Source organism: Zingiber officinale, chromosome 1A, assembly GCF_018446385.1.
Source record: "Zingiber officinale cultivar Zhangliang chromosome 1A, Zo_v1.1, whole genome shotgun sequence".
Taxonomy (NCBI): Eukaryota; Viridiplantae; Streptophyta; class Magnoliopsida; order Zingiberales; family Zingiberaceae; genus Zingiber; species Zingiber officinale.
The window spans coordinates 31,246,637-31,260,069 of NC_055987.1; the positions used below are offsets into that span (position 1 = coordinate 31,246,637).

Genomic DNA, 13,433 nt, shown 5'->3' on the forward strand with positions numbered 1-13,433 from the left:
TAAAGTCGATTACTGGGTATGTAATGAATTATGCAGAGGGATTTGAGTGATGTAGATGGGATCTATCCCTTCCATATGACGGAAGCGATATCTGTGGGCCCCTTGATTAGTAGGACACAAGAAAGCATGACCATGCTCAAATGAGTCAATATGAGATATTGAGCTTATTTGATTAGGTGTGTCTACTTAGAGATTAAGAAACACAAAGGTTGATAAGAGGATGAGACAGTCTATCTTGGCCTAGAATCGGATAGGATTGCACACCAAAAGCACACAGCACACAAGAAAAAACAAGAAGAATAAGACAAATAGGAACTTCACTTATGAAAGGAAACCTTACACCGAGATACCTTCTACATGCCTCTACGACCCTTTATATAGCATCACAAATGATAAGAGCACGAACCATGAGATCTAAAAAAATAGGATCTAGATGAGATCCATAAAAATAGGATCTAGATCCATAAAAATAGGTAGACCGAGTAATAACTAATTATCAAGAAAATAAAAAAATAAAAAAAAAACTAATGACGTGGAGGGATTATTTTCTCACATTACTCCCCCTAATCCTGACATGATTCTAAGTCACGGAGCCGAGTAGTTGTCGCATGGCACCACGGGCAGTCCATCTTTGTTCTTCGGTATTAACCAACTCAACCACAATTTGTCCACCTTTGGCACCACGGGCAGTCCATCTGTCTGCACCATGAACAAGTCCATCTGTTCGCGTTATCCATGACTCCGCTTCTTTGGCCCTGCGCCAAAGTCTATTTGCATACCAAGTGCTCGGCCCACAACTCGATCTCTTCGGCACCACGAACAAGTCTCGTCTGTTAGTTCTCTTGGCGCCCCGGGCAAGTCCGTCTGCTCGCACATTCGTTGCCACAAACAAGTCCCGTCTGTATGCTCCTTCGGCAACACGAGCAAGTCCATCTGCTCGCACAACGGACAAGTCCATCTGTCCGCCTTTGCTGCTTGGCATATGTTGCATACCTGCCACGCCCGCTTCATTGCCAAGTTTGCCTCCTGCACACTTGGGCTTGGAACGTGCCCAGCGCACTGCCAATCCTCTGCTTGGTATGGCTTGCGCCCATGCCACACTTGTTGGTTTGCCAAGTCTTCCTCCTGTAAGACTTGGGCTTGGGTAGCCCTGCACTGCCGCTCTGCTTGGCATGCCTTGTGTGCATGCCCGACTCGGATGTATGCCAAGTCTGCCTCCTGCAGACTTGCACATGGACAGTGCCCCGTGCACTGTCAGCTCGCTGCTTTGCATGTGCCCTAGCCAGGTTGGGTCTTCTTGTCTTGCTAGGAGACAGGCTTGCTTGAATATCTTCAAGGTTATCTTGTACAAGCGATTTTGTAATCACTTTATCAGCATCAAGAGCTTCCCGCTCCTATCAATCACCTTCATGGTATCTCCTTTCATATGCACTTCATTCTCAGCTTCTGTCAATTGACCAAGACTTATGATATTACTACAAAGTTTCGGAATGTAGTATACCTCGTGGAGAGCCTTCTGGTCACCGTTCTTGCATTCAAACACAACCGTCCCCTTGCCCATGATCTCAATGGTTGATCCATCACCAAACCTCACCCTCCCGGTGATGGTTTCATCGAGTTCTTGAAACTTCTCACGATGGCCAGTCATGTGGTTGCTGGCACCGTTGTCAAGGTACCAGACGTCTTTATCTTCTCCTTTCTCAACGCTGCGATACATCTCTAGTAGGAACCTATCTTCACTAAGTAGAATGATATCCTGCCGCTCATGCCTAGTGTGAGACTCCTCGTGGGACACGGTCATCATCAGTGTTGGTTCTTCATCGGTGGCGTAAGTGAGGTGAGCCTCATCATCACGACGCTTGTTGTAGCACTCGGACGTATAATGCCCCATTTTTTCGCAATTGAAACACTTTATATGGCTCTTGTCTCGAGTGTCACTGTTATTGCTGCTAGTGCCTCCTGCACTGTCTGTTGGTTGCTACTCGGAAAACCTATAGGTTCCACTGTACAAAAATTTTGTACAAAGGTCTGAACCTTTTCCTAGCTACCATGTGTTCTTTTAAATTAAATTTTGGATCGCCTGCGGAACTTAACACGTTTGATCCAAAACTTAATCTATTTGTTCTTTTAGGTTTTGACTTGGATCTTCTGCGGAACTTTACACGTTCGACCCAAGTCTCCTTAAGTTATTAATTCCATTAAATATTAATTTCCATAATTGGTTCCTAGTACTGACGTGGCGAGGCACATGGCCTTCTTGGATATGGGAGCAACCACCACCGACTAGACAAAACCTTTTATAGAAAGCTAATATTTAATTTCCTAAAATAACTTTAGGTTAACCAAAAAGAACAATCAAATCACAAGGAAAAGAAAAAACAAAAGAACACAGCATCGAAAAAATATATTCGAAATTCTAGAACGTAAGCCTCTTGTATTTGGTATTATTTCCATAAATAACTAATATGATGCGGAAATAAAAATTACTAGTTATACCTTGTAGAAAAACCTCTTGATCTTCTACCGTATTCCTCTTCTAACCTCGGACGTTGTGTGGGCAACGATCTTCCGAGATGAGAACCACCAAGCACCTTCTTCTTCCTTACAAGTTTCGGCCACCACAATTCTCCAAGAGAAGTAGAGGTCCGGCCACCACCACCAGGATGCAAGAAACAAAACCACCTTTCTCTCCTTCTTCTCCTAGCTAGAACCGGCCACCATCAAGAGCTCCAAGAGAGGTTGCCGCCGGCCATAAGAAGAAGTGAAGAGGAAGAAGCTAGGGCCGGCCACCAAGGAGGAAAAGAGAGGAGAAGAATAATAGAGTTGATCACACATGAAGGCACCTCTACCCCCTCTTTTATAATCCTTGGTCTTGGCAAATAAGGAAATTTAATTAAAAACTTCCTTAATTCTTTTGCCATGAAAAAGAAAAATTTATTTAATTAAAAACAATTTTCCTATTCTCAATTTACATGGCCTGCCACCATCAAGCTATAAACAAGGAGAGTTTTAATTAATTAAAACTTCCTAATTTGTCTCCAGAAATTTATAAAAAATTTCTCCAATAATTTTCCCTTCATGGTGGTTAATAAAAAGGAAATTTTATAAATTAAAATTCTTCTTTTAAACATGTGGATAATTTCCAAAAGGAAAGTTATCTCTTAAAAATTAAAATCTCTTTTCAATCTACAAATAAGGAAAGATATCAAATCTTTTCTTAATCTTTTGTAGAAACTAATAAAAGAGAATATTTAATTTTTAAACTTCTCTTTATTATCATGGTTAAAAAGGAAAGTTTTTCTTAAAAATAAAATCTCCTTTCAATCTACAAATAAGGAAGGATTTCAAATCTTTTCTTAATCTTTTGTAGAAAGCTTTTAAAAGGAAAGATTTAATTTTTAAACTCTCTTTTAAAACTATGATATCCACATAAGAAATAATTTTAATAAAAAATCCTTTTTAATATGATGTGGCCGGCCACCTAAGCTTGGGCTCCAAGCTATTAGCCGGCCACCTTAAGGCCAACCTTTAGGCTTGGCCGGCCCTAAGCTTGAGCTTCAAGCTTAGCTTGGCCGACCCCTATTGGTTGGGTAAGAAGGTGGGTATGTGGTGGGTATACATCTCTATATACAAGAGACTACGATAGGGACCGAGAGGAGGAATTGGTTTTGGTCTCCCGATAAAATTAAGCATCCCGTGCTCGCCCCGAACACACAACTTAATTTTATCAATAATAATTCATTCCACTAGAGAACTATTATTGAACTACCGCACCAATCCCAAATTACATTTTGGGCTCCTTCTTATCATGAGTGTGTTAGTCTCCCTGTGTTTAAGATATCGAATGTCCACTAATTAAGTGAGTTACTGACAACTCATTTAATTAATATCTTAGTCTAAGAGTAGTACCACTCAACCTTATCATCATGTCGGACTAGGTCCACCTGCAGGGTTTAACATGACAATCCTTATGAGCTCCTCTTGAGGACATTATCAACCTAGTATCTCTAGGACACAGTTTCCTTCTATAATCAACAACACACACTATAAGTGATACCATTTCCCAACTTATCGGGCTTATTGATTCATCGAACTAAATCTCACCCATTGATAAATTAAAGAAATAAATATCAAATATATGTGCTTGTTATTATATTAGGATTAAGAGCACACACTTCCATAATAACCGAGGTCTTTGTTTCTTTATAAAGTCAGTATAAAAGAAACGACCTCAAATGGTCCTACTCAATACACTCTAAGTGTACTAGTGTAATTATACAGTCAAGATAAACTGATACCTAATTACACTACGACCTTCTAATGGTTTGTTCCTTTCCATTTTGGTCGTGAGCTACTGTTTATAATTTATAAGGTACTGATAACATGATCCTCTGTGTGTGACACCACACACCATGTTATCTACAATATAAATTAATTGAACAACTACATTTATCACAAATGTAGACATTTGACCAATGTGATTCTTATTTCTAGATAAATGTTTATACCAAAAGCTAGGCTTTTAGTATACACTCTAACAATCTCCCACTTATACTAAAAGACTAAGCTGCTATATCTGCTGCCATACATCTGATTCCTAACCCTTCAACATGTCCATCAAAAGCTCTTGCCTTAAGGACCTCGGTGGAAGGATCTATAGGTCATCACCTGATGCAATCTAGGCAGCAACAACTTCTCCTCGTTTATACGATTTCTCGTATTGGGTGGTACTTGCGCTCTTTTGTGTTTACTTGCCTTTATAGACTTATGGTTTCTTCGAGTTTGCTACTGCACCAATATTATTACAATAAATTGTAATAATCTTTGGACAAACCAGAAATCATATCTAAGTCTATCTTGAGATTATTGAGTCATTCAGCTTTTATGACTACCTCAGAGGCTTGCCATATACTAAGCTTCTATGGTGGAGTCCAGAAAAACACCTATGCTTATCACTCTTCCATAGTTATGACTTTACCTCCTAAAGTAAACACAAAACCCCGAGGTTGACTTATTATTGTCCCTATCCGATTGGAAGTCAAAATCCATGCAACCCACAAGGACCAAATTAACTGTCTTGTAAGCTAGCATATAATCTCTAGTGCCTCTAAGGTACTACAATATATGCTTTACTGCAGTCCACTGTCCTTGTCCAGGGTTACTTTGATATCTGCTAACTATGCCTTTGGCAAAACAGATTTCTGATCTCGTGCATAGCATACATTAGGCTTTCAACAGCCGTAGCATAAAGAACTGCCTATATTTCCTTTATCTCCTTTGATGTCTACAGAGACATATCTTTAGATAAAGTTACTCCATCCTGAAAAGGTAAGAAACTTTTCTTGGAGTTTTGTATGCTTAAAACGAACAAGGATTTTTCCGATGTATGAAGCTTGGGATAAGTAAAATATTCTTTTCTTGCGATCCTTTATTACTTTGATCTCAAGAATATATACATTCTCCCAAGTCCTTTATATTGAATTGTTTGGACAACCATACCCTTACTTTTGACAACATTTTGATATTGTTTCCAACTACCAAAAATGTTATCTAAGTATAGTACAAAAAATATCACCACGTTTCCATCACATCTTTTGTATACACAAGACTTATCCGGTTACTAAATCCATAGATCTGGATTACTTTGATAAACCGGATATTCCAAGACCTTGAAGCTTTGCCTCAGTCCATAGACTGATTGAGCTTACACACAAGATGCTCTTAGCCCTTTGCAATGAACCCTTCTGGTTGCTTTATATGGATGTTTTCTTCAAGACTTCCATTAAGGAATGCAGTCTTGACATCCACTTGCCAAATAGATAAAAGAATCCGGATAAACTTAAGCATGACTACCAGTGAAAAAGTTTCCTTTTTCATCAAGCCTTGCTTTGAAAGTTACTACCTTCCTGTCTATCCCTCTTTTCCTATTATAGACCTTTTTACACCCAACGGCTTTTACACCATTTGGTGATTCTACAAGCTTCCAGATTTTATTAGAATACATATATTCTAATTCTTTTATTCATTACTCTTTGCCAAGATGCTGCATCTTTATCTTGGAGTACTTCATCATATGACCGGAGATCAGGTTCATGTCCTCCAGGGATCGAGTCCAAAAACTCTCCCAAAACATAAATCTTTTTAGGTTGCCTAACAACCCTCCCACTACGATGAGGCACTTTCTGTAATTGTGTATCATTTGTGATACGTGTTGCAGTTTCTTGTGATATTTCATCTTGTACAGTTGGTACTAGATTAGACATGTCCTTTATTATTTCCTTAAGAACAAATTTACTTATGGGCATGAGGTTTATTACATAGTCCTTTTCTAAAAATCGGTTATTGATGCTAACAATAACCTTCTGATTTTTAAGACTATAAACCTACTTTCATTTCTCTAGGATAACCCACAAACAAGTGAATTCCTGTCCAATTTATCATTGTCTCTCTTCAGCATATGTGCTGGACTACCCGAATCCGAATATGCTTCAAAATAGGCTTACACCTATTCAGCAATTCTATATGAGTAGAGAGTTCTGACTTTGGAAGGTACTATGTTCACTTCCGTTTCCAGAGTATATCCTTAAAATGAATTTGGTAATTTTCTAAATAACTCATCATCTATCTACTTATTTCCATAAGAGTCCTATACCTTCCTTTTTCTACACCATTCTGTTGGGATATACCTAGGTGTAGTTAGTTGGGATTGAATCCCTACTTCTGATAAGTGACTCCTAAATTCTCCCAAGAGGTACTTGCCACTACGATCTCACCGTAGTGTCTTGATACTTTTACCTTGACATTTCTCCACATCAACCTCATACTCTTTGAACTAATCAAAGCACTTAGACTTGTGGCACATCAAGTAAATGTATCCGTATATCAAATAGTTGTCTATAAAATAGACGAAATATTTGAAACAACCTCTTGCTTGGATAGTCATAGGATCACACAAATCAGAATGAACCAATTTCAACATATCTTTGACTCCATACCCCTTAGACTTGAAAGCTTCTTGGTTATTTTTCCTTCCAAGTAAGACTCGCAGGTTGGAAAGATTTCCACTACTAATGAACCCAAAAGTTCATCAGCTACCAATGAATCATACTCAAGTTAATATAACCTAGCCTTAGATGCCAAAGATATAATTGGTTCATTTCCGAAGGTTACTTTCTCTTAAAGTTAGAAGATGTGTTACTAATTTCCATTTGTTGCATCGTGAGAGTTATTGGATTTATAAATTGCCAACCAACGTACCGGAGCAGATAACTTCCCTCTTTTCTTAATAACAACTTTGTTATTAAAAGAGAGAATATCATGTTCTTTGAATAGTTTAGAAACTGAAAACTAGTTCTTTCTAAACTTGGTGCGTAAAGACAATTACTAAAAATCCATGTTTTATTTTTATCAAAGATAAACATCTCCCACTGCAACAGCAGTGCCCATGTGGATGGTGTTTTTATTTTCATTTAGTTGTCGGGTTTCCTGGAACCCTGCAATGAATTGCGGACATGATTAATGGCATCCGTATCTACACTCCAGGTTCTGGTAGATAACACCACTAAACATGTTTCAACTAATGAAAAATACACCTATATTGTTCTTAGTTCTAAGAGGACAGTCTACCTTAATGTCCAAATCCTATTTCCAATCAATTATAATTGGGACCACTAAGTCTATCCTAAAGTATATCAGCTAGGGATTGACCATCATCCTAAGAATCACAAAAATATTTGGTTAAGACCAACTCCTTAAAAATCCCATGAATTTTGTATGCCACGTTAGTGTGGACGTATACAAATTCAAAGAGGAAATTTTATCATTTAATTTTATTATCTCGTCAACCTTACTTTATGACGAATAAAATTAATAGTTGGTCTATCTTTAATCAAATATTTGGTCAAGACTTCTAAATTTAAAATAATATTGATTCCTCTAACAATACTATTTAAATCTACCAACACCTCAAAACACCGTGAATTTTGCATGCCACGTTAGTGTGGACGTATACAAAATCAACATTTGTAAGAGGAGGGTTTTACCCATTAACTATCTTGTCAACGTAACTTTATGACAAATAAAATTATCTCAAACACCGTTAATTTTGTATACCACGTTAGTGTGGACGTATACAAAATCAATTATTTGTAAGAGGGGTTTTAACCCTTTAATTTTATTATCTTATCAACCTAGTTTTATGACAAATTAATAGTTGGTTTCATTTGGTCACACAAATAATAGACTGATGGGGAGGATACTATTAGATGTGTCTAAGTGTATACCATTACTTGACACTAAGTCTATTAATAAGATTATGCCCCTTCCGTTGGGGAAGATCACACGCTCTTAATTAACTTCCTATAGTCATCCAAAAATGGAAGTATGTTCTAGTGATCCACAAACAAGCTCATCCGTTATGGAGGAAGGCAATCAGAGCCAACGCGCAAGCTTGTTTGCATCACTTACAAACCAGTAATGGAGACCATGGGATTTACTTAAAAATCCCTCTCCCACTTAGTTATTTATAAATGAGGAATTTTAACTATGCTAGCCTACTAAATATGTAAACTAACATGCACACACAGCATAATATAAAAGCAATAAATAGAAAATCTAATTTTCAACTATTATGGCTTTTATCTCTAGTTGTCCTCCGTGTGTTGTCATCCCAAGCTGCTGCCATATTTGGCCACAGCCACCGGGTCTATCCATCTTGCTCCTAGTTCCGCTGCGCCTCTGGTCCTTCGAAGGTTCCACGCTTGCAAGATTCGATCCATGACATAAATAGAATTTTACATTTTGATCCTATATTCCATAAAAGGAATGTACATGTATCTAGATCAAAATAAAATCCTAATAAAACTAAATACAGTCTGTATTTTAATACAATCATGCACACATATAAATGCCCTTGACATGTCCAAGGGTCCAATCACACACATAATAACTAAAAGCCATAATAGTTGGATCCTGCATCCACAAAGTTAGCACATCCTACTATTATCCCGCCTAAATTATGTATGACATGTGCATAATTAAACTAATACCAAATACACAGAGGCAAAATCCTAGCTCGATACCAATTGTTGGTTGTTACTCGGAAAACCTATAGGTTCCACCGTACAAAACTTTTGTACAAAGGTCGAACCTTTCCTAGCTACCATGTGTTCTTTTAAATTAAATTTTGGATCGCTTGCGGAACTTAACACGTTTGATCCAAAACTTAATCTATTTGTTCTTTAGGTTTTGACTTGGATCTCCTGCGGAACTTTACACATTCGACCTAAGTCTCCTTAAGTTATTAATTCCATTAAATATTAATTTCCATAATTGGTTCCCAGTATTGACGTGGCGAGGCACATGACCTTCTTGGATATGGGAGCAACCACCACCGACTAGACAAAACCTTTATAGAAAGCTAATATTTAATTTCCTAAAATAACTTTAGGTTAACCAAAAGAACAATCAAATCACAAGGAAAAGAAAAACAAAAGAACACAACATCGAAAAAACATATTGAAATTCTAGAACGTAAGCCTCTTGTATTTGGTATTATTTCCATAAATAACTAGCATGATGCGGAAATAAAATTACTAGTTATACCTTGTAGAAAAATCTCTTGATTTTCTACCGTAAACCTCGGACGTTGTGTGGGCAACGATCTTCCGAGATGAGAACCACCAAGCACCTTCTTCTTCCTTACAAGTTTCGCCACCACAATTCTCCAAGAGAAGTAGAGGTCCCACCACCACCACCAAGCTCCAAGGGATGCAAGAAACAAAACCACCTTTCTCTCCTTCTTCTCCTAGCTAGAACCGCCACCATCAAGAGCTCCAAGAGAGGTTGTCGCCGGCCATAAGAAGAAGAGAAGAGGAAGAAGCTAGGGCCGGCCACCAAGGAGGAAAAGAGAGAGAAGAATAATAGAGTTGATCACACATGAAGGCACCTCTATCCCTCTTTTATAATCCTTGGTCTTGGCAAATAAGGAAATTTAATTAAAACTTCCTTAATTCTTTTGCCATGAAAAAGAAAAATTTATTTAATTAAAACAATTTTCCTATTCTCAATTTACATGGCCGGCCACCATCAAGCTATAAACAAGGAGAGTTTTAATTAATTAAAACTTCCTAATTTGTCTCCAGAAATTTATAAAAATTTCTCCAATAATTTTCCTTCATGGTGGTTAATAAAAAGGAAATTTTATAAATTAAAATTCTTCTTTTAAACACGTGGATAATTTCCAAAAGGAAAGTTATCTTTAAAAATTAAAATCTTTTCAATCTACAAATAAGGAAAGATATCAAATCTTTTCTTAATCTTTTGTAGAAACTAATAAAAGAGAATATTTAATTTTAAACTTCTCTTATTATCATGGTTAAAAAGGAAAGTTTTTCTTAAAAATAAAATCTCCTTTCAATCTACAAATAAGGAAGGATTTCAAATCTTTTCTTAATCTTTTGTAGAAAGCTTTTAAAAGGAAAGATTTAATTTTTAAACTCTCTTTTAAAACTATGATATCCACATAAGAAATAATTTTAATAAAAAATCTTTTTTAATATGATGTGGCCGGCCACCTAAGCTTGGGCTCCAAGCTATTGGCCGGCCATCAATTGGCCGGCCCTAAGCTTGAGCTTCAAGCTTAGCTTGGCCGACCCCTATTGGTTGGGTAAGAAGGTGGGTATGTGGTGGGTATACATTTCTATATACAAGAGGCTACGATAGGGACCGAGAGGAGGAATTGGTTTTGGTCTCCCGATAAAATTAAGCATCCCGTGCTCGCCCCGAACACACAACTTAATTTTATCAATAATAATTCATTCCACTAGAGAACTATTATTGAACTACCGCACCAATCCCAAATTACATTTTGGGCTCCTTCTTATCATGAGTGTGTTAGTCTCCCTGTGTTTAAGATATCGAATGTCCACTAATTAAGTGAGTTACTGACAACTCATTTAATTAATATCTTAGTCCAAGAGTAGTACCACTCAACCTTATCATCATGTCGGACTAGGTCCACCTGCAGGGTTTAACATGACAATCCTTATAAGCTCATCTTGAGGACATTATCAACCTAGTATCTCTAGGACACAGTTTCCTTCTATAATCAACAACACACACTATAAGTGATACCATTTCCCAACTTATCGGGCTTATTGATTCATCGAACTAAATCTCACCCTTTGATAAATTAAAGAAATAAATATCAAATATATGTGCTTGTTATTATATTAGGATTAAGAGCACACACTTCCATAATAACAGAGGTCTTTGTTTCTTTATAAAATCAGTATAAAAGAAACGACCTCAAATGGTCCTACTCAATACACTCTAAGTGTACTAGTGTAATTATACAGTCAAGATAAACTGATACCTAATTACACTACGACCTTCTAATGGTTTGTTCCTTTCCATTTTGGTCGTGAGCTACTGTTTATAATTTATAAGGTACTGATAACATGATCCTCTGTGTGTGACACCACACACCATGTTATCTACAATATAAATTAATTGAACAACTACATTTATCACAAATGTAGAAATTTGACCAATGTGATTCTTATTTCTAGATAAATGTTTATATCAAAAGCTAGGCTTTTAGTATACACTCTAACACTGTCTTGGCTCGGTGTACTACAGTCACGACTGTGCCCTCGCCCACGTCCACGCCATTTGCCACGACTAGGGCTGCTGGACCCACGCCCCTTTCCTCCTGACAAAGTGTCCACGTTGCTCCCCTTCTGTCGTATTTGCCATTCGGCATGAGTAAGTAGGAGCTCTCCTTCAGTGCCGTTTGTGTTGCCGCGTAAACGTAGTGTTCGTTCTTCGTACGCTTTCAGTCGCCCAATAGTCTCCTCAAATGGTATCGTCTCAAGATCCTGAAACTGCTCAATTCCGACAACAATAGGGAAGAACTTATCAGGGACAGAATCGAGTAACTTCTTTACCAAAGATGAATCTTCAAGCGTGGCACCAAGAGCGGAGAACTTGCTGCTCATAGCACTGAGTTTGCCAGCAAACTCATCAATCGTGTCGGTCTCCTTCATCCGGAGGGCGTCAAACTCGCTCTTCAGTGTTTGTACGCGTGCCTTCTTAACTCGATCACTTCCAAGGTACCTTGTCTTGAGGCTGTCCCAGACTTCCTTCGCCGTCTTCTTTTTTGCGATCTGGAGAAGTATGCCTTCAGGGACACACTGCAAGATGTATGCACGTGCCTTTTTATCCTTCTTTGCATCCACTTGGGCTCCTTCCACTGGCTCCACCACCTCCCAGACTCCCTGGGCATTAAGGATCGCCTCTGTCTTTATTGCCCACACAGTATAATTATGAGGGCTTAACATTGGATAGGGAAATGGCACTCCGCCGTTCTCCTTCACAGCAACTTGTGGGATGCTAGACATTTTTGTGGAATCATGGATTCTTGGGTGTTGGCTTTGATACCAAATGTTGTCCTAGAATCGGATAGGATAGCACACCCAAAGCACACAGCACATAAGAAAAAACAAGAAGAATAAGACAAATAGGAACTTCACTTATGAAAGGAAACCTTACACCGAGATACCTTCTACATGCCTCTACGACCCTTTATATAGCATCACAAATGATAAGAGCACGAATCATGAGATCCATAAAAATAGGATCTAGATGAGATCCATAAAAATAGGATCTAGATCCATAAAAATAGGTAGACCGAGTAATAACTAATTATCAAGAAAATAAAAAAATAAAAATAAAAAACTAATGACGTGGAGGGATTATTTTCTCACAGTCTATGCCTCATTGATCAATCTAAATATCAAGAATAGAGGGACCAAGTCATACAAGATAATAGACACGAATAGGTTAGGTCGGATCTTGACCTTCTCGTCACTTGGGTAACAATGATGTCTTGCTAGATGCCACTCATTATTTATATATTTAAATATTGATTTGGGTACATTGCCAACATTACGAGAACATATTGTGTCACACACAAAGAACAATTATATTTGGAGATGAGTTCATATAATGAATCATTGGATTAAGTCTAATCTGAATTGGACTTATTGAGTTGGACTCAATTGGATCTAATTGTTAGATTAAGTCCAATTCAAATTAGACTCAAGAAGTCAATTTGAATTAATGAAATAGTGATTCATTAAATTTGAATTGCATGAGGATTAATTAAGACTCGATTGAATTAGACTTGAGTTAGACTCAAGTGAATCAGACTTGAGTTACACTCAAGTGAGGAGACTTGAGTTAGACTCAAGTGAGGATTAATGGAGATAATTATTGAATTTCAAAATTTAATTATTCATTTCATTCAATTTTTAAAATTGAATTTAAAATGAGGAGTTACACTTATTTGAAATGAGGAGTTACAAGTGTGATCCTTAATGGTGTGTAAATACTCATTAACGCCATTAATGCTAATTAAGTGTTTTCATTGG

The 13,433-nt window shown here is 37.5% G+C and overlaps 1 protein-coding gene across 1 annotated transcript; it reads right to left on the reverse strand.

Annotated features, from left to right (window-relative positions):
* Nucleotides 1-1,363: 1,363 nt before the first annotated feature.
* LOC121997275 lies at nt 1,364-12,401 on the reverse strand. The gene is made up of 2 exons (XM_042551609.1): nt 11,616-12,401; nt 1,364-1,978 (listed from the first exon to the last, which is right to left on the reverse strand). The coding sequence occupies exons 1-2, from the start codon at nt 12,399-12,401 to the stop codon at nt 1,364-1,366; spliced, it is 1,401 nt and encodes a 466-aa protein (XP_042407543.1).
* Between the last annotated feature and the right edge of the window lie 1,032 nt (nt 12,402-13,433).

Excerpts from the sequence above, each read along its gene's own strand:
- LOC121997275 (XM_042551609.1), bottom strand. The coding sequence starts at position 12,401 with ATGTCTAGCATCCCACAAGTTGCTGTGAAGGAGAACGGCGGAGTGCCA. Across the intron at positions 1,979-11,615 it reads GTACACCGAGCCAAGACAGT|CAACCAACAGACAGTGCAGG; the intron begins GTTAGAGTGTAT and ends TTTTCCGAGTAG.